The sequence below is a fragment of the Larus michahellis genome, chromosome W (genome assembly GCF_964199755.1).
Source record: "Larus michahellis chromosome W, bLarMic1.1, whole genome shotgun sequence".
NCBI classification, from domain to species: domain Eukaryota; kingdom Metazoa; phylum Chordata; class Aves; order Charadriiformes; family Laridae; genus Larus; species Larus michahellis.
The window spans coordinates 2,003,167-2,024,966 of NC_133929.1; the positions used below are offsets into that span (position 1 = coordinate 2,003,167).

The window sequence follows — 21,800 nt, forward strand, 5'->3', positions numbered from 1 at the left end:
TGCACATTTATTATTTATTTCAGAGTATCATTTGAGGAAAATTAGTATTTGGATCAGATTAATCTTGAAGTCTATCAGCTTGGTGTAAAGATCAATTTGGGGTCATGACCACAGGAAATGTTTCATCATCTTACTGGGCACGGAGATGAGGCTGACTGGTTGTTAGTTCCCAGGGTCCTCCTTTCTACCCTTTTTAAAAATGGGTGCGATGTTTCCCTTTTTCCAGTCACCAGGGACTTCACCTGACTGCCATGACTTTTCAAATATCATGGAGAGTGGCTTGGCAGCCACATCAGCCGATTCCCTCAGGACTCTGGGATGCATCTTGTCAGGTCCCATAGACTTCTGTATGTTCAGGTTCCTCAGGTGGTCAATAACCTGATCTTCTATTACAGTGGGAGAGATTTTGCTCCCCCAGTGCCTGCCTTGTAGTCCATCACAATGGCTTTCCAGCCGTTTAGTGATCTTGAGCAGGCCATGTCTGCTCTATTGGGCCTTGCACTTAGGGCTTGAGAATCCCATATGTTGGCATGAGTTGCTGCTATATGGGAATCTGCTGGAATGTCCCATGTGGCCTGTGCTGCACACTGGTGGATGTTATGACAGAGAAGCCATTCTAAGTTGTCAGAAGATATGATTCTGCTTGTTACACAAAATAAAAGGCACCACGGTACGGGAGCTCCCCCAGTCCCTGCCTTGCAGTCCATGCACTCGAGAGGTGTGGGGAGAGAGGTTGCCAGTGAAGACTGAGGCAAAAAAGTTGTTGAGTACCTCAGCCTTCTCCTCGTCCATTCTTACCAGTTTGCCAGTCTTGTTCATCAGGGCTTATACACTTTCTTTGACCTTCCTTTTCTGCCTGACGTACCTGTAGAAGCCCTTCTTATTATTCTTTGCATCTCTTGCCAAGTTCAGCTCCAGCTGTGCCTTAGCTTTCCTGATCCCATCCCTACATATCTGGGCAGCATCCCTATACTCTCCCCAGGATACCTGTCCCTGCTTCCACTGCCTGTGCATTTCCTTCTTGCCCTTTAGTTTGACCAGCAGGTCTCAACTCAGCCTTCCTCAGCTGATCAGACTCAGCTGGTCTCTCACCTTCCTTTCCTGATTTTCTTACTCCTGGGGACTGAGAGCTCTCGTTCTCTGTGGAAAGCGACATTAAAGATCTGCCAGCTCTGTTCTGCTCCCTTGTCCCTGAGGGCAGTTTCCCAGGGGGTCCCATTGACTAACTCCTTGAAGAGCTGGAAGTTTGCTTTCCTAAAATTCAGGGTCCTGACTTGACTCTTCGCCTGACCCATATCCTTCAGGACTGTGAACTCCACCAGTGCATGATCACTGCAGCCCAAGCTGCCTGCCTCCAATCTTGATGTCACCAATGAGCTTGCTTGCCTTGGTGACCATCAGGTCCAGTATCACATCCCCTCTGGTGGGGCTGTCTATTAGCTGGCTTAAGAAGTTCTCCTCAATGCACTCCAGGAGTCTCCTGGATTGCCTACAGCTCACTGTGCTGCTTTTCCAGCAGATGTCAGGGTGGTTGAAATCCCCCAGCAGGACGAGAGCCTGTGAGCGTGATGCCTCCTGTAGCTGCAATAAGAATGCTTTAGCAGTAGGCTCCCCTTGATCGGGTGGCCTGTAGTAGACACTGACCACAAGGTTCCCTTTGTTGCCTGGGTCTCTTATTCTCGCCCATAGGCTTTCAACCTGCTCTTGGCTGTTTTTCAGAGACAGCTCGTCACACTCTAGCCATTTCTTGATGTAGAGGGCAACGCCTCCGGCCCCCCTTCCTCGCCTGTCCCTTCTGAACAGCCTGTAGCCATCGATAGCAGCTCTCCAGTCATGGGGCTTGTCCCACCAGGTTTCAGTAATGGCAAGTAGGTCGTAGCTTTCTAGCAGCACGGTGGCTTCCAGCTCCTCCTGTTTGTTGCCCATGCATTGGTGTAGAGGCACTTCAGCTGGGCTGTCGGCCGTGTCACCTTCTTAGAGGAACATCCCTTAATTCCTTTGGGGCATTTCACTGGTGTATCCCTCTTGGCTCCTATCACCTCAGGAGCCCCTGCCTCATCTGTAAGACTTCAAGTGTGCTGCAGTGTAGTCAGCACGTCTCAGAGCAACAGGCTGAGGGCCCTCACTTAGCACCCCATCCCTCTAACCTTGGCGTGTCATCCCACAGCTTGTCATGGGCAAGCCTGATACTATCCCCCTCCCGCCTCAAGCCTAGTTTAAAGCTCTGTCAATGAGCCCCGCGCTAGCTTGTGAGCAAAGACCCTCTTCCCCCTTTCAGAAAGGTGAACCCCATCTGACGCCAGCAAGAATGTTGTGGGGGACCATATCAAAGGCCTTACAGAAGTCCAGGTAGATGACATCCGTAGCTCTTCCCTTGTCCACTGATGTAGTCACTCTACAGTAGAAGGCCACTAGATTAGTCAGGCACGACTTGCCCTTGGTGAAGCCATGTTGGCTGTCTCTAATCACCTCCCTGTCTTCCACCCGTTTTGACATGTCTTCCAGGAGGATCTGTTCCATGATCTTACCGGGCACAGAGATGAGGCTGACTGGTCAGTAGTTCCCAGGGTCCTCGTTTTTACCCTTTTTAAAAATGGACATGACCTTTCCCTTTTTCCAGTCCCTGGGGACTTTTCCTGACTGCCACAACTTCTGAAATATGGTGGACAGTGGCTCGGCAATTTCCTCAGGACCCTGGGATGCATCTTGTCAGGTCCAATGGACTTGTATATGTTCAGGTTTCTCAGGTGGTCTGCGGTGTATGAAGGCACAGACTCCGGCTGTAATAAGCACGAAATTGTTTATTGCTTCTCAAGCCTTGGCTTCTATACCCGAGCTCTAAAACTTTCCATGCACCTGCTAGGCAAGTAAACACATATTTCAGATCACTAACCCAGTCGCCTTATTCAGTTCCCACCAAGATAAGCACGCAAAGCTGTTTTCTTGTTCCGTGTTTATATTGGACCAGTTCCTCTTCGTTCCATCTGTATCGATGTCTGCGTTCCTGTTTCTGTGTGCTCTGCTCACTGTGTCCTTGGCGGTACGCAGGCCTCTGCTCGTAGACCTGCCACATCTCCCCCTTTTTTGTTTAACACCAGACCATTTATTAACAAGGTTGCCATGACTTGTGCTTCTACTCATCGTGACGCTCTTAGCAGGTTATATACTAAACAGAATTAAAAACAGAATCAAAAAGAACCCTGCTAAGGCAATAAATACCCAGATTCCTAAATTTAGCCCAGAAAGCCAATTTTTTGGATCTACCCACGAGAAATCCTTTTGTAATGTTTCAAATGCATTGCGGTTCATTAAGTCTTGAATCTTTAGTATTTGAGCTTTTATTCGATCATGTAAAGGACGAATATTTTGTTGCAACAACATGTCAAAAGCACCTTGGAGATGGTATTTAACCATTTCCCAGCCATGTAGCGACGTATTCCAGGGGAGAAACGTAACACAAAGTCTTTGAGAGTTGTACTCCCAATCACAACACAGAGAGAGACATGTTTTCAACACATTTTGCTGATCCCCTATCTTACTGCTGCTTCTAAGGCTTGTAATTTGGTTAATATTTTTTCATCTTTGCGTTCTTGCGTATCAGTGTCATACCTATGGGAGGGGGAGGCAGTCACAGCGCTTCAGGGCGTCCCCTGTATCTTCAAAGTGCACTCATGTCTCTCTCCCTCTTTACAGCCTGAGACAGCCCCCTTATACCATGCGTCGGATTGAGTGGAAAAGTACAGGCTAGAGTCGCTGCACGCGTGGCCAGCGTACGCAGCGAGTCTCACCAGACTCATGATCCAGCTTTGCTAATAGCGGCTGTCTGATACGTGACTACATTGTTGTACTCCTTTCTTGTTCTTCTGTGAAGGTCGGGTTCTCATGGATACACACGTAGTTTTTACAGCAACATATTCTACAACTCGTACAAGGGTATAATGCAAAGCAGCATTTACAACTGATCGTATAATGCTTATTAAACATGGCAAACAGCATACTAAACATAACTAATTCTTCAGTTACATTAGATAAAGTTTCTCCTAAAACCTTAGCAGTCTGGACAGATTCAGTAAGCACAACAACGGCTACAAAAGCTGAAGTTAAAATAACAATTGCAGATACTATTGCAAAAATCATGAGAAGTACAAATCATTACAGAATCTTCTTGCTCACAACTTCTATTTGTTGTAGTATTATCTATGGTTAGCTTATGAAGACTTCTGTTTACAAATACAAATCCCATTCGCCAGCCCTCAGTATATAACCCAATATACAAAATAATCTACATGAGACAGAAAAGAGATAAGCATTAAAACTGAAAGATTAATAAAAATACCCATCCTTAGATATTCCTGTTTTACTCATTGATTGGCTCGACTGGTTCCAGGCCTCCCTTTTCCCATACTGGACTCGGCTGATGAGCCGGCTTAACGAATTTTGCAGGAATCCAGTATGGACCTGAGGATAAAGACACACAAGCATACCCTCGACCCCATGTTATCAGGGGGACTGGTCCTTCCCAGCGCCCCGATTCAAGGTGCTTATAATACACCTTCGGTTGTTCAGGCCATTCAACAGTCCTTCCAAAATGAAAACTGAGGCAAAAAAGATGTTGTGTATCTCAGCCTTCTCCACATTGGTTGTCACTAGTTCTTCTTTCTTATTTCTCATGGGGGATACATTTCTTCTACCTGTAGAAGCCCTCCTTATTATTCTTTGCGTCGGTGCGTCAGGGACAATTCCGTTTAATATGTCCTTCCTTATCACAAAGGAAGCATTTAGCAGCTGCACGGGCTACCACCATCTGTTGAGCTAAAGCAGTGGCTAACATTTCTGCTTTATGTTGCTCAGAGCCCACGTTTTGACAGGCTCTTATTAGCTCTGATAGAGTTTTGGCCTTATTTTGCAACGGCTCTAAAGCGCGCTTGCAATCCGCATTAGCATTTTCAATTGCTAATTGAAACAACAACAATTGCCGCGCCTCTTCAGAATCTGTTTGCCTTCGGATAGCAGTCTGCAATCTGTCTAAGAAGGTAACATAAGGTTCTTGCGCCCCCTGGCGCACAGCCGCAAAAGACGTTTCTCTTCTTCCTGTATCGGGAACTTGCCGCAAGGCTCTAATAGCCAGCGTTGTGGCCTAAGAACTCTTCCGTCTAACTGGGCTTGTGCCTGCGCAGTGGCGTATGGCCCTTGTCCCAGCAATTCGTCCAGACCTATATTAATGCCTTGAGTAAGATTGTCCATAATTTGAGCAGTGGCAGCATCACGATACTCTGTGTCCCAGACTGCAAATTGTGCTGCAGTCAAGATTAACTGCAAAAGAGAATGCCGATCATACACTGTCATTGTATACGAGTCAGCTATGGCCTGAATAAGATTCATTGTGAAGGAAGAGTGCAATCCGTAATCTCTGGCAGAATTTCTTAACTCTTTAACTAACTCATAAGGTAAGTGCTCATGGTGAGGCGGCTGGTTATGTCTATAAATTACAGGCATCGCTTGTAACATCTGAACGTCTCCTCTGCGCAAAGCCTCCCACCGACATTCTGACAATATACCGCAATATCCCGATTCTGGCTGCGCGCGTATAAGCGGTTGAGAAGGAGGAACAGACGCGGTACCTGGCGCAAATGGAGGAGGGTTAAGAATGGAGGAGCGCGATAACGACTTTCGTCGCTGTTGCTGTAAAATCTCCGCAGTTGGAGCAGATGCAAGCATAGCTTTAATTGGGGTTAAAGGTGGATATAAATCAGGTTCAGTCTCTGGATTTATTGGACTAGGATCAAAGGGATCTTCTGGCTCTTCGCCTCCCGAATTCTGCTTTTGGTAATGTTCTGCAGGATTGGGAATTTCAGCAGATGCAGGCTCAGGGTCCGCAACTGGGGGTATTACGTCAACAGACTGATGTTCCTCGGGGGGAGCTTGTGGTGCCCCTCCAGCGACCCCTTGCAGGGCTTGCTCTGCGGGATGCAGTGTTCGTATGGTAGTGTATACAGTTCGCCAAGTAAGTATTATTCCTTCTGGCAAGGACAACTGCAGCATCTCCCGCGTTTGCAATTCCTCCCCCACTTCTTGCCAGTGAGCTAAATCGTAGGACCCCCATTCAGGGAACCATGAGCAATAATCACGTATCCATACAAGCAAAGTTACTAATTTGACAGGGGCCACTTTAAAGCCCTGTTCTGTTAAAATGCACTGCAGAAGTTCACGTTGCAATTTCTGTTCTCGAGTAGCTGTTTGTCCCATTTTTAATATCTACCACGGCTGCTCACCTTTTTCGTCCAGCGAACGGCGATGAAAGTAATTGTTAGAGAGCTCTCGGTATGAATTCCTCCATCCAGCCTCGGGTACACCACCGGATAAATAGTCCCTTGCCAAGTCCAGCTCGAGCTGTGCCTTAGCTTTCCTGATCCCATCCCTACATATCTGGGCAGCATCCCTATATTCTTCCCAGGATACATGTCCTTTGTTCCACCGCCTATGCATTTCCTGCTTACACTTTAGTTTGACCAGGCGGTCCTTACTCAGCCATGCTGGTCTCTTGCCTTTCTTTCCTGATTTCTTACACATGGGAATTGAGAGCTCTTGCACTCTAAGAAAAGTGTCCTTAAACAGCTGCCAGCTCTGTTCAGCTCCTTTATCTCTGAGGGCAGATTCCCAGGGGGTCCCATCCACTAATTCCTTAAACAACTGAAAGTTCGCTCTCTTAAAATTCAGGGTCCTGACTCTACTCTTTGCCTGGCCCATATCATAGAATCATAGAATCATAGGGTTGGAAGGGACCTCTGGAGATCATCTAGTCCAACCCCCCTGCCAAAGCAGGGTCACCCAGAGCAGGTGGCACAGGAATGCGTCCAGGCGGGTTTTGAATGTCTCCAGAGTTGGAGACTTCACCACCTCTCTGGGCAGCCTGTTCCAGTGCTCTGCCACCCTCAAAGTAAAGAAGTGCCTCCTCATGTTTAGGTGGAACTTCCTATGCTCAAGTTTGTGCCCGTTACCTCTTGTCCTGTCCCCGGGCACCACTGAAAAGACCTGGCCCCGTCCTCCTGACACCCACCCTTTAAGCATTTATAAGTGTATAAGTATCTTTTTTCCAGACTGAAGAGACCCAAGTCCCTCAGCCTTTCTTCATAAGAGAGGTGTTCCAGTCCCCTCATCATCTTGGTAGCTCTCTGCTGCACCGTCTTCAGTAGTTCCCTGTCCTTCTTGAACTGGGGGGCCCAGAACTGGACACGGTACTCCAGGTGCGGCCTCACCAAGGCAGAGTAGAGGGGGAGGATGACCTCCCTCCACCTGCTGGCCACACTCTTCTTGATGCAGCCCAGGATGCCATTGGCCTTCTTGGCCACAAGGGCACACTGCTGGCTCATGATCATCCTGTTGTCCACCAGGACTCCCAGGTATCTTTCCGCCGAGCTGCTCTCCAGCAGGTCAGCACCCAACCTGTCCTGGTGCATGGGGTTATCCCTCCCCAGGTGCAGCACCCTACACTTGCCCTTGTTGAATTTCAGAAGGTTCCTCTCTGCCCAACTCTCCAGCCTGTCCAGGTCTCTCTGTATGGCGGCACAGCCTTCTGGTGTGTCAGCCACCCCACCCAGCTTGGTGTCATCAGCAAACTTGCTGAGGGTGCACTCTATCCCCTCATCCAGGTCATTGATGAGTATATTGAAGAGGACTGGACCCAGTACTGACCCCTGGGGAACACCACTCGTCACTGGTCTCCAACTAGACTCTGTGCCCCTAATCACGACCCTCTGAGCTCTGTCTTTCAGCCAGTTATCTATCCACCTTACTGTCATTTCATCAAGCCCACTCTTCCTAAGCTTCCCTATGAGGATGCTGTGGGAGACCGTGTCGAACGCCTTGCTTAAGTCAAGGTAGACCACATCTACCGCCCTCCCCTCATCTCTCCATCCAGTCATGCCATCGTAGAAGGCTATCAGATTAGTCAGACATGATTTCCCCTTGGTGAATCCATGTTGACTACTTCCGATAGCTTTCTTTTCCTCCACATGCCTTGAGATGCCTCCCATAACGAGCTGTTCCATCATCTTTCCAGGGATGGAGGTGAGGCTGACCGGCCTGTAGTTCCCCGGGTCCTCCTTCTTGCCTTTTTTGAAGACTGGAGTGGCTTTCCTCCAGTCCTCAGGCACCTCGCCTGTTCCCCAGGACCTTTCAAAGATGATGGAGAGCGGCCCAGCAATGACTTCTGCCAGCTCCCTCAGCACTCTCGGGTGCATCCCATTGGGGCCCATGGACTTGTGAATATCTAATTGATCTAATTGATCCCTCACTCGATCCTCCTCAACCCAAGGGAAGTCTTCTTCTTTCCCCGTTACTTCCCCCAGTGTCTGGGACTCCTGAGGGCTGGGCCGAGCAGTAAAGACCGAAGCAAAGAAGGCATTCAGTAACTCCGCCTTCTCCGCATCCTCCGTCACCATGGCTCCTGTCTCATTCAACAGTGGGCCCACAACTTCTCTGGTCTTCCTTTTGCCTCCAATATACTTGTAGAAGCCCTCCCTATTGAGCTTGACATCCCTGGCCAGGTTTAATTCCAAGGTGGCCTTGGCTTTCCTCGTTTCATCCCTGCACACTCTGGCAGCATTCTTGTAATCCTCTCAAGTGTTCAGTCCCTTCTTCCGCTTACTGTAAACTTCCTTCTTCCACTTGAGCTTTTTCAGAAGCTCCCTGCTCGACCACGCAGGTCTCCTGCGTCCCTTGCCCGATTTCTTGCTCTTAGGGATGCACCGATCCTGAGCTTGGAGGAAGTGGTCTTTGAATACCAACCAGCTCTCTTGAGCCCCTTTGCCTTCCAGAGCCCTAGCCCACAGGATGTCTCCAATCAGTTTCTTGAAGAGGTCAAAGTTAGCCCCCCTGAAATCCAAGGTTGTAATTTTACTTCTTGATGTCTTGTGCGTAGTACCCATGATCCTGAACTCTATCATTTCATGATCACTACAACCTAGGGTGCCCCCAACCTTCATGTCCTCCACCAGTCCCCCTGTGTTTGTCAGTACCAGGTCCAGGAGTGCTCCTCTCCTTGTTGGCTCCTGCACCACCTGTGTCAAAAAGCTACCATCAATGCACTGGAGGAGCCTCCTGGACTGTGCATGCCTGGCTGTGTGGTCTTCCCAGCAGACGTCGGGGTGATTGAAGTCCCCCATGAGAACCAAGGCCTGCGATTGTGAGGCTACCTTCAGCTGTCTGTAGAAAGCCTCATCAGCTTCCCCATCCTGATCAGGTGGCCTGTAATAAACACCCACAACAGTGTCCCTCATATTTGCCTGCCCCTAAGGCAGGCAATATCCCTCCAGATCATGAATTCCACCAGGGCATGGTCACTGCAGCCCAGACTGCCACCAATCTTATTAATGTTTTAGTTGGGATTATTCAAAGCAAATTTCCTTATTGTTGCTGCTTATCATGAATTGGTTCCTATTGTGGACTGATCTTGGACCTCATGAACTGGATTCTTTTCAGTTAAAGCTGAACTGGAAGATGTACTCCAGCTGTAAATGGGCATTCAGTTCTAGTTTCCTGAAATGTGTATAGGGTGGATATCGGGTACTCATTGCCAACTGGTTTGCTCTAGAGATTCACTTCTATTGGTCCATACTTCTTGCTAATGTAGACACAGCCTGCATCTTTGCCATGTTTTGCACTGGATTTCTGTAGGGTCTTTATTATCTGGAATTTTTTTTTCTGTTATTTGGATTACTGTTTATACTATAAGCTCTTTTGATCAGAGATTTCTGTACCATTGTCCTGGTTTGAGGTAAAGCAGAAACATTTTTCTTTTCAGTAATTTTACTTTTCAGTTAAGTCTTTTCTAACTAACTGCACGTTCTGAAATTAACGGCATATTCTTCAGACAGTGTCTGCTTCCAGAGTGATAAGGCCTGATGTTTACAGTGAATCCCAAGGAATGGTATGCAGGGAGGTTCTTGCTTATACTTATTGCTATAACAACTAAGGTCAGCTAACTTTGTTATGTACCAAGTTAGAGGGTCGGAAGCGGAAGAGCATAGAGGGGTCGCACCTGCGGGGAGGAGCGGACAGGACAGACGACCCAAAACTGACCACCAGGGTATTCCGTCACATCTGCCCCATGCTCAGTATAAAAGCTGAGGGATCAAAGGGCTCAGCCTCTTTCTTCAATGGCCAGCATCTGAGGAGGACTCTGTCTGTTCATCTGCCTTTGATCCTGATCCGTGCGTTCCTGAATCCAGCTCCTGAATTCAGCTCCCGTCCATCGCTGAGTCCAGTCTGGGGCTTTCCCAGTGCCTGCTGGTGACATGATTGTCATCCCAGGAGCTCGATATTGGTTTTGTATATATTGTATATACTTCATTATTTTCTTTCTTGATATTATTTTGATAGTATTATCTTTCTTTCACAGAAGTGAAGGGAAAGAGAGAGGTAAAGAGAGCATCTGTCATTTGTTTAGCGTCCAGCCCAGCCCGAACCACGACAGATTTATTGGCGCCCAACGTGGGGCTCGACTGGGGCTCTGCCTAGTAAAATGAGGCCCTATTTTCAGTTGGGATTTTCAGATTCATGATAAGCAAATACATATTGCATTAAGAAGATAGCCTTAATAGAGTTGAAGATAGCCTTAATAGAGTTTTACATAATACTGCTTATAAGTGAGGTCAAGTTGCCTTTCTTCTTGAGAATGTACGTTCCAAGTCAGTTGTACATTCCAATGTCCAGGTTGGTTCTCCATCACCATAGGACAAATTCTTGCCATAGGACAAATTCTTTGTTTGCTCTGACCAGAGACTGTTCTAAAGCTCTTTTGCTGTGGACAGCTGGCAAGTAAGTCTTATACTAAACACTAAAAAATGAAATGTGAAGACATTCTCTTTTGTTCTGCTTTTTAATTTGAATCTGTAGAAGATGCTGTCCCAATTTGATTGTGCTTTGATTCAGAAGTTTTTTGTATTGTAAGCACAACAGGTGCATGCGTGGAACCAAAAAGTACAACTCCATTTTCTTTCTACCAGTCACTGGAAAGTAGGGACTTCTGTCCCTTTGCTATGCTATGCTGCATTTTACACTTGTTCTTCCTTTCTTCTTTGCCATAATAGTAATTTCAGTTCAAAAGAGTAAGGGTGTTCAAAAAGTTGCTGCTTCAAAGAAATTACCTTAGAGAACGCTGACATCAAGGCTCTTCAGTTATGGACAGCTTGTGATGGCTGTTCCTGCCTAAAGATCATACTATGTGTTCTTCTGTCTGCTTCCATCTGACCCACTTTAACTCAGCTGGACACATCACCGTTTTTAGACTGTAAATGATTTTGGGTGCCAGGGACTGTCGCTTACTGATTCTGTACCACTGGTTCTGTAGCACAGTGTTTGGAAGAAAAAATCATAGAATCATAGAATACCAGGCTGGAAGGGACCTCAAGGATCATCTGGTCCAACCTTTCTTGGTAAAAGCACGGTCTAGACAAGATGACTCAGAACCCTGTCCAGCCGAATCTTAAAAGTCTCCAATGTTGGGGAATCCACCACTTCCCTGGGGAGATTATTCCAACGGCTGATTGTTCTCATTGTGAAAAATGTTCCTCTTGTGTCCAATCAGAATCTCCCCAGGAGTAACTTGTACCCATTACCCCTCGTCTTTTCCATGTGACTCCTTGTAAAAAGGGAGTCTCTGTCTTCTTTGTAGCCACCCTTTAAATACTGGAACGTGGTGATAAGGTCTCCCCTAAGCCTTCTTTTCTCAAGGCTGAACAAACCCAGTTCTCTCAGCCTTTCCTCATATGGCAGGCTTCCCACTCCTTTGATCATCTTTGTGGCCCTTCTCTGGACCCTCTCCAGCCTGTCCACATCTTTTTTGCACAGCGGGGACCAAAACTGAACACAGGATTCCAGGTGTGGCCTGACAAGCAATGAGTAGAGTGGGATAATGACTTCTTTATCTCTGCTGGTGATGCCCTTGTTGATGCAACCCAGCATCCTGTTGGCTTTCTTTGCCGCAGGAGCACACTGTTCACTCATATTGAGCTTGTTGTCCACCAGGACCCCCAGGTCCCTTTCCACAGAGCTGGTCCCCAGCCGGGTAGATCCCAGCCTGTGCTGCACTCCTGGATTATGTTTTCCCAGGTGCAAGACCTTACACTGGTCCTTGGTAAACTTCATAAGGTTCTTGTTAGTCCACTCTTCCAGCCTATCCAGGTCTTCCTGCAGGGTGGCTCTCACTTCCAAAGCGGCCACTTCCCCACTCAGTTTGGTAGCACTGGGAAACTTCATCAGGGTACACTTGATCCCATCATCCAGACCACTTATGAAGATATTAAACAGCATTGGGCCCAATATCAATCCCTGGGGGACCCCACTTGTGACACGTTGTCAGTTTGAAAAAGAGCTATTTACCACCACCTTCTGGGTGCGGCCTGTCAGCCAGCTCCCCACCCACCACACAGACCACTTGTCTAGACCATGATGCATTGGTTTCTCTAGGAGGAGGCTGTGGGAAACCATGTTGAAAGCCTTGGAGAAATCCATGTAGACAATGTCCACCACTCGCCCCACATCAACCAAGCAGGTTACTTTGTCATAGAAGGCAATCAGCCTTGCTTCATTTGACTTGTGATAGCCCCCGGGAGGATTCATTCCATAACTTTTCCAGGGACTGAAGTAAGACTGATGGACATATAATTTCCTGGATGCTCCTTCTTGTAGACGAGGGTGACATTACCTTCTTCCAGTCTTCTAGGACACTCCCCAATCTCCACGACTTCTCAAAGATTAAGAGCAACCTCGCAATGACGTCAGCCAGCTCTCTTAACACCTTTGTGTGGATATTGTCAGGGCCCATCGATTTGTAGGGGTCAAGCTCCTGTAATAGTTCACATACCAACTCTTCCTTCACTGAGGGTGGGTCTGCATTTGCATCAACCGACAATTCTTGTAAACATAAGTCCTTGCATATATGTTTTATATTAAAAGCATTCAGAGCATGTGTATGCATCAGAAGTCTTTTTTTTTTTTAGTAGGAAATAGCAGCTTTAAAGCTATAATTAGAATATTCCAAGGAAAAAAGAATGTCTACTGCCTTAAGTATTATCTGCTCTAGGATTAGAATCACGCAGAGGAAAGAAAATTGTCCTAATCCAAAATACTGAACAGGTAGATCATACTAATAAAGCAGAGAGGGACAATGATACAATCTATGACTATGAGTAATCTAAGACAGACTATGATACAATAGCATCTGAACAACGGTGGCAGTATCCTCCTTCTCCATTCCCCCACCTTCAGTAGCGAAACTGGGTGCAGCTTGAGAAATGTCAGGGTTATATAGCGAGTTGCCAATAGGTTTCAGGGTGGTTTGATAATGGCAAAAGGAATGATGAAAGCTGAGAATCTTGCATTCTCTTCCAGGCTGTGTTGGAAAGGATGTGCTCTAGTGTTCGCAGACCCTTTCTGTTTCTTTCCTGCAGTTTGGCTCATTGAGCCTATACCCAGGGCAGCACTAAATCCCGTATAACTTGAACGATTCTATGTGCAATGGATAATTTATTCATTTGTGGAGATTGGAAGGCATGTTGTGGAATCAAGCAGGGCACTGTGGGATGGTCTCTACTTAGTTTGCAAAATTTATGAGAAATGCCATGGAAGTCACTTCGTCCACTTTTTTTTTGTGGACAAGTTATTAATTGTGTGCCTCATGAGTACATTGTCAAATACCAAGTCTCTAAATTGTTTACTCAAAATAAGCAGATGTGCTAGCTTCAGTTGGTTTTAATGTGAGTTACCCATTGTAAAATAGAAATATTACTACAGTTGCAACACGTTAGGAGCCTCTAAAGATGATTAAAGATAATTTTTGTGAAGCACACAAGTAATGTAAATATGTGGAAGTCTACTGAAATTTACATTCTTGCTTTTAGGGTTGCAAACAAGGGGGTTGCAACCCCTAAAGGGTTTTAGGGTTAAAACAACCCTAAAACAAGGGGGTTTAAGGTTACTGAACCTTTAGTTCAACAAGGGGAAGTGCAAAGTCCTGCATCTGGGGAGGAATAACCCCATGCACCAGTACATGCTGAGGACTAAATGGCTGGAAAGCAGCTCAGCAGAAAAGGACCTGGGAGTCCTGGTGGACACCAACTGGCCCTTGCTAGCTAGTTTCCTTTTCCCTTTTCTCTCTCCTTCCTCCCCTGCCCCCAAAAAGGTATTTTTACCACTAGAGTCAATGTATATCATCAGCTACAGACCCTGCGAACAATTCTTTGTGTATGCAAGTCTGTATCATAATCCTTTGTGCAACAGGGGAAGCAGTTGCTGTGCCGGAGGGCAGGGTTGCTATTTGGAGGGACCTTGACAGGCTAGAGAAGTGGCCTGACAGGAACCTCATGAAAACCAACAAAGACAAAGTGCATGGAATAGTCCCATTCAACACAACAGGCTAGGGGGCAACTGGCTACAAAAAACTTTGCATAAAAACATCTAGGGGTACTAGTAGAAAACAATTTGAACATAAGTCAGCAGTATGCCCCTGCAGCAAAGGCGGCCAACCAAATACTGGGCTGTATTAGCAAGAATGTAGCCAGCAGGGTGAGGGAAGTGATTATTCTCCTCTATTTGGTACTTTTGAGCCTGCATCTGGAGTACTGTTGCATTTTGGGGCTCCTCATTACAAGACAGACATTGAAAATACTGAAACGAATCCAGTGGAGGAACACCAGGATGATCAGGGGGCTGGAGTCCATGGCATACAAGAAAAGACTGAGAACTATTTTTTTTTTCTTAGCTATTTTTTTTCTTAATAATTTATTTTCCTAAAAAACAGAAGGCAAAGGGGATGGGTTATCTTATTACTCCTTATCTTATTATCTCCCTCCTTGGAGATAATGCAAAAGCCATCTGGACATGGTCCTGGGCAACCGGCTTTTGGTGGTCCTGCTTGAGCAGGGGGATTGGACAAGAAGACCTCCAGAGGACCCTTTCAACCTCAACCATTCTGTGATTCTGTGAATCAAGTGCTCAAATGTCCTTTTAACAAGTTTTGTGAAGGTAATATTTCTATAAAAATGCTTCCTCTGCTTTCCTCTCTTGTATTAAGCTATGCTCAAGTGCTCATACTGAAATAAGCATCTGTGTTAGGGCTTTCAGAAATTTTCTCAATGAGAGATTGTATGACAAGCTTACACGCCTGGCCTAGTGTCATGGTTTAACTACAGCATGGTTTAACAGCAGCTAGGACCACGCAGCTGCTCACTCACTCCCCCAGTTGGGATGGGGAAGAGAAGCAGAAGAGTAAAAGTGAGAAAACTCGTAGGTTGAGATAAAGACAGTTTAATAAGTTAACTCTATCCCAACTGAAACCATGACACCTAGCAAAACTTTCCCATGTAAAAATATCCTTACTATTGAGTTCTTTGTGCTTCTAGTTATAAGTGCCACAAACCCTTCTTAATGTGATCTTTCATCTTTTTCTTGATGTGTTTTTAGTCCTCCTGTCCACCGTCAGAGAGCAAGAAGGGATCATCTGTCTCGACACAATTCTGTTAGCCAGGATGAAAACTATCACCATCTCTCCTATGGACAGCAGCAGGCAATAGAAGAGCCCCAAGGCTTTAATCCTCCAAATATATCCCATCGTATGTTGCACCCAGCTGCTCACCCGCCACAGCAGAACAGAGTGATGGTTGACATTCATGATCAGGTAAGAGCATGTTGAGAACATGGATGCAAATGCCTTAAACTCTGTGTATTCCTCTCAGAAGAGAGCAAATGAGTGAACTCTCCTTGGCAAACTAGTTGGCAATAAAGGTCACATAACACTAACGCCTATTAGTCCTCTTGTAGAGTGCTTTTTTTCTTTTTTTCTTCTGAGTAGTATCAATGTATAGAGAGCTGCAGCATTCAGTGGAAACACTGATACATTTTTGTCATGGTTTGGGCTGGGCTGGCCACTAAAACGAACGACAGATAGTCTCTTCTATTTCTCTCCCCTTCAGAGAAGGGAGAGCATCTCCGTTCGGGGAGAGAAGGATGAGAGAGAAAAGAGACTTCTGAGTTTAAAAAAGAAACTAAAGTACTTTAATGAAAATATTAATAAAACAAAAAGAAAATCATGAAATACATACAATATATATAAAACTGTATTGAGCTCCCAGGATGAAGCATTGCATGGGGTTGTTGTGACCCAAGTGCAGGACCCGGCACTTGGCCTTGTTGAACCTCAAGCCATTGGCCTCAGCCCATCAATCCAGCCTGTCCAGATCCCTCTGCAGAGCCTTTCTACCCTCAAGCAGGTCAACAGTCCCACCTAACTTGGTGTCGTCTGCAAAACTTACTGAGGGTGCACTCGATCCCCTCGTCCAGATCATTGATAAAGATATTAAAGAGAACCGGCCCCAATACCGATCCCTAGGGAACACCACTTGTGACGGGATTTAACTCCATTCACCACAACTCTTTGGGCCCAGCCAGATTCTTACCCAGCGAAGAGTACACCCGTCCAAGCCATGGGCAGTCAGTTTCTCCAGGAGAATGCTGTGGGGAATGGTGTCAAATGCTTTACTAAAGTCCTGGTAAACAACATCCACAGCCTTTCCCTCATCCACTAAGCAGGTCACTTTGTCATAGAAGGAGGTCAGGTTAGTCAAGCAGGACCTGCCTTTCATGAACCCATGCTGACTGGGCCTGATCACCTGGTTGTCTTGCATGTGCCACATAATGGCACTCAGAATGATCTGTTCCATGACCTTCCCAGGCACCGAGGTCAGACTGACAGGCCTGTAGTTCCCCGGATCCTCCTTCTGGCCCTTCTTGTAGATGGGCATCCCATTTGCTAGATGCCAGTCAACTGGGACCTCCCCGCTTAGCCAGGACTGCTGGTAAATGATGAAAAGTGGCTCAGTGAGCACTTCCGCCAGCTCCCTCAGTACCCTCGGGTGGATCCCATCTGGCCCCATAGACTTGTGCATGTCCAGGTGTTGTAGAAGGTCCCTCACCATCTCCCTTTGGATTATGGGGGCTTCATTCTGCTCCCTGCCCCTATCTGCTAGCTCAGTGGGCTGGGTACTCAGGGAACAACTGGTCCTACTCCTAAAGACTGAGGCAAAGAAGGCATTAAGTACCTCAGCCTTTTCCTCATCCTTTGTCGCTATGTTTCCAACTGCATCCTATAGAGGATGGAGGTTCTCCTTAGCCCTCCTTTAGCTGCTAATGTATTCATGGAAAAAAATTTTATTGTCGCCACAAGACTTGCCTTTCAAGGCCCAGGATGGTATTCCGGGCAGTGGCATGGGGCACGGCATAGATTTCCAACCAGACGGTAGTTGCTTCCACCATTGTAAGCATGTAGCGCTTCCCCTGGCGGGTTTGAGGGAGTGTGATGTAGTCAATTTGCCAGGCCTCCCCAGATTTATATTTCAGCCATCGTCCCCCATACCACAAAGGTTTTAACCATTTAGCTTGCTCAATTTCAGCGCATGTTTCACAAGTGTGGATAACCTGCGCAATAGCGTCCATGGTTAAATCCACCCCTCGGTCACGGGCGCATTTATATGTTGCATCCCTTCTTTGATGACCTGAGGTGTCATGGGCCCACTGAGCTAAAAATAGTTCACCTTTATGTTCCCAGTCCAAATCTGCCTGCAAAGTCTTAGCAGCCTGATCCACATGATGATTGTTTCGATGTTCCTCAGTGGCATGACTCATGGGTACGTGGGCATCTACATGAGGTACCTTCACGACTAGTTTCCCTAGCCGGTCAGCAATATCTTGCCACAATTCAGCAGCCCAGATGGGTTTACCTCTGTGCTGCCAGTTGCTCTGCTTCCACTGCTATAACTGCCCCCACAGAGCATTAGCCACCATCCATGAGTCAGTAAAGTGTACTGGCCACTTTTCTCGTTCAGCAATGCCTAAGGCCAGCTGGATGGCTTTTACCTCTGCAAATTGACTCTGTTCACCTTGTCCTTCAGTGGCTTCTGCAGCTCGTCATGTAGGACTCCATACAGCAGCTTTCCACCTCCAATGTTTTCCTGCAATACGACAAGACCCATCAGTGAACAGAGCATACTGTTTCTCATTATCTGAGTTCATTATATGGTGGGGCTTCTTCAGCACATGTCACCACCTCTTCTGGTGGCATTGTGAAGTCTTTGCCTTCTGGCCACTTTGTGATCACTTCCAGAATTCCTGGACGATTTGGGTTTCCTATTCAAGCTCGCTGCGTGATTAATGCAACCCACTTACTCCAGGTAGCATCGGTGGCATGATGAGTAGAAGGAACTTCACCCTTGAACATCCGGCCCAGTACTGGTAATCGGTGCACCAGGAGGAGCTGCACTTCAGTACCAATTACTTTCAAAGCAGCTCTAACTCCTTCATATGCTGCCAAGATTTCTTTCTCAGTTGGGGTATAGTTGGCTTCAGATCCTCTGTATCCCCGACTCCAGAATCCCAGGGGTCAACCTCGAGTCTCCCCTGGTGCTTTCTGCCAGAGGCTCCAGGTAGGGCCACTGTCTCCGACTGCCGCGTAGAGCACATTTTTAACGTCCCATCCTGTTCGGACTGGTCCAAGGGCTACTGCACGCACAATCTCTTGTTTAATCTGTTCAAAACTTTGTTGTTGCTCAGGGCCCCATTTAAAATCATTCTTCTTTCGAGTCACTTCATAGAGAGGTTTCACAATCTGACTATAACCTGGAACGTGCATTCTCCAGAAACCCACAACGCCTAAGAAGGCTTGTGTTTCCTTTTTGTTAGTAGATGGGGACATAGATGTTATTTTATTAATCACATCCATTGGGATCTGACGACGCCCATCTTGGCACTTAATTCCCAAGAACTGGATGTCTCATGCAGGTCCCTTGACCTTACCTCTTTTTATGGCAAAACCTGCTTTCAAAAGAATCTTGATTATTTTCTTACCTTTCTTGAAAACTTCTTCTGCTGTGTTTCCCCATATGATGATGTCATCGACGTATTGCAGATGTTCTGGAGCTTCACCCTGTTCCAGTGCAGTCTGGATCAGTCCGTGGCAAACGGTGGGGCTGTGTTTCCACCCCTGGGGCAGTCGATGCCAGGTGTACTGGATGCCTCTCCAGGTGAAAGCAAACTGTGGCCTGCACTCTGCTGCCAAAGGGACTGAGAAGAATGCGTTAGCTATATCAGCTGTGGCATACCACTTGGCTGCCTTGGACTCCACTTCGTACTGCAGTTCTAGCATGTCCGGCACGGCAGTGCTCAGCGGTGGTGTGACTTCATTCAGGCCACGGTAGTCTACAGTTAGCCTCCACTCTCCATTAGATTTTCGCACCGGCCATATGGGACTGTTAAAGGGTGAGCGAGTCTTGCTGATCACTCCTTGAACCTCTAGGTGACGAATCAGCTCATGGATGGGAATCGGAGAGTCTCGGTTAGTGCGATATTGCCGCCGATGCACCGCTGTGGTAGCAATCGGCACCTGCTGTTCTTCAGCCCTCAACAACCCCACAACAGCAGAGTCCTCCGAGAGACCAGGCAAGGTAGACAACTGTTTAACTTCCTCCGTCTCCAAGGCAGCTATGCCAAAGGCCCAGCGGTACCCTTTTGGGTCCTTAAAATACCCTCTCCTGAGGTAATCTATGCCAAGGATGCATGGAGCCAGTCACAATTGGATGCTTCTCCCATTTATTCCCAGTTAGGCTCACTTTGGCCTCCAGTACTTGAGTTCAGTTCTTGAGACCCCCCCGTCACTCCAGAAATAGTGAGAGATTCTGTCCCTTTATAATTTGATGGCATTAGGGTGCGCTGTACACTAGTGTCCACCAGGGCTTCATACTTTTGTGGCTCTAATGTGCCAGGCCAACGAATCCACACAGTCCAATAAACTCGGTTGTCCCTCTCCTCCTCCTGCCTGGATATTAGAGGCTCCTCTAATATTGAGCACAGTACCCATGATTAGCAGATGAGTTCCTACCCGGACCAGAGAATCACTCACCGTAGACCAGAGCAGCCATCCTCCTGGAAGAATTCTTTCTCCTATCTGTTTTACCTTGCAACTCGCTTACTCGTGCCTGTAGGGCTGAGGTAGGTTGTCAATCCCACTTCCTCATGTCCTCTCCGTAATCGCAGAGGCAACACCACAGGATATGATATCTTGTAGCATGTTCTGTTTCTCTTGAGCCGGTCTCAAAGGAGGGCGCTTCTCCTAACGGCTGCAACGGGGGTCCATGCGGGGGAAGAGTGGGATCTTTCCTTCATCTTGGACAGTTTATCAAGGAGTTTCTCATTTTTCTTAGCCATTTTCTCAGCCGTTTTCTTGGTCATTTTCTCAGTCATTTTCTCGATTTTCTCAGTCATTTTTTCCATGGCTGCCACAGTGAAGGGACGAGGAAGACTGTCTTCATACTGTCATACTCTGTTAGCCACTTCATTTGTAGTTGGTGTGTTGGCATCAGATCCTCCCCAGACCATTGTCGACAATGTGTGGGAATACATTGGTGGTGCACTCTGCACAAACTTCTGCAACATAGGTCGTTTGCATGGCATTTCATCAGGGTCTACATTCACTCGCCAGGCACCATAAATCACCTCTTGCACAGCCAATTCCCTCAGGTACTTGATGCCTTTCTCCATGGTGGTCCATTTGCTCGGGCGGCATTTTATATCATTCTTAAAGGGGTACCTGCACTTTACGGCTGACACCAGATACCTCCAGAGATTCAGAGTGTTTGACTTTCTCCCAATCACTTTATCGATACCTCCTTCTCTGGCCAGATTTCCCATCTGCCTAGCTTCTCTACCTTCTAAGTCTATGGTATCAGCCCCATTATCCCAGTACCGGAGCAATCAGGAGATAAGCGTCTCACCTTCTCATATTTCACAAGTCCTTCATAGAGAAGGATTTAACGATTACCTCTGCATCTAATTCCTCCTCCTGCGCTGATGCTGCCCGAGAAGGACTCTCTCACTGATCTGCTTGAGAAGGACCCTTTCCCAGATCTTCATCAGAAGAATTCTCCCCCATGGTATCTGTCTTTATCTGGTCTTTGTCATAAGGGGCAGGGGAACGAGCTGACCTCCTTTTCTGCTTCCTGGTCACCAGAGCAACTTGTGCTGGTACTGATGGAGTTTGAGTAGCAGTGGTACCCGTTGTCGGAGCAGCTGGAGTAGTGAGCGGCAGTGGTCATTGTTGAGGCTGGAGTGGCTTGTGCCGGTACGGCTGGCAGGGTGGGAGTAACAGCAGTGTATATCAGCGAGGAATACAGCGGCGGAAATAGTAAATTCCATGGCTGGGTGCTAGATTGAGGCGGACAGGGGGTTCCCGGAGCCAGGGAAACCCGAGGAAGAGCAGAGAGCCCCGCCAGGAGCCAGCAGCACTCGCAAGCGAGGCTGATGTGGTGGAGGGGGCGTTGCCAGAAGCAACCGCGGGAGATTTAAGTGGCCCTATGGAGCGCTAGCGACAGTTTGCACGGAAGCGCAGGCAGGAAGGCCCTGCACCCTGCTTGTTGGTCCACAGCCCAGGGAAGTGCTCAAGTTCTCTGCCAAAATGGTGGGCACTTGCCTCAGAGCTAAAACCAGTGTTCCTACAGAGAGAGCCTCTCGGATGTGGGATGCATCCACCCAGACGGAATTGGTAAGGAGGGAGAATTCAGTAAAGGTGATAGGTTGCACTGAATGCCCAGACCCTTCTCCTGGCAGAAAGGTAACTACTTGCACACGGTGTGCACAGGTCGATGATCTGTTATGTCAGGTCGCTGAATTAAAAGAAACGGTTAAAAGGTTGCGTATTATCAGAGGACCTGAGACAGAGATAGATAGGTGGTTTCATAACCATGTTCCTGTAGTGG

The 21,800-nt window shown here is 47.2% G+C and overlaps 1 protein-coding gene across 1 annotated transcript in view; it reads left to right on the forward strand.

Annotated features, from left to right (window-relative positions):
* Positions 1-21,800, forward strand: part of LOC141735532 (E3 ubiquitin-protein ligase RNF38-like) — a 284,357-nt gene that overhangs the window by 170,142 nt on the left and 92,415 nt on the right. Inside the window, exon 4 of the mRNA XM_074568490.1 lies at positions 15,463-15,676. Coding sequence (XP_074424591.1) covers positions 15,463-15,676 — 214 coding nt within the window. The remainder of the gene's footprint in view (positions 1-15,462; positions 15,677-21,800) is intronic.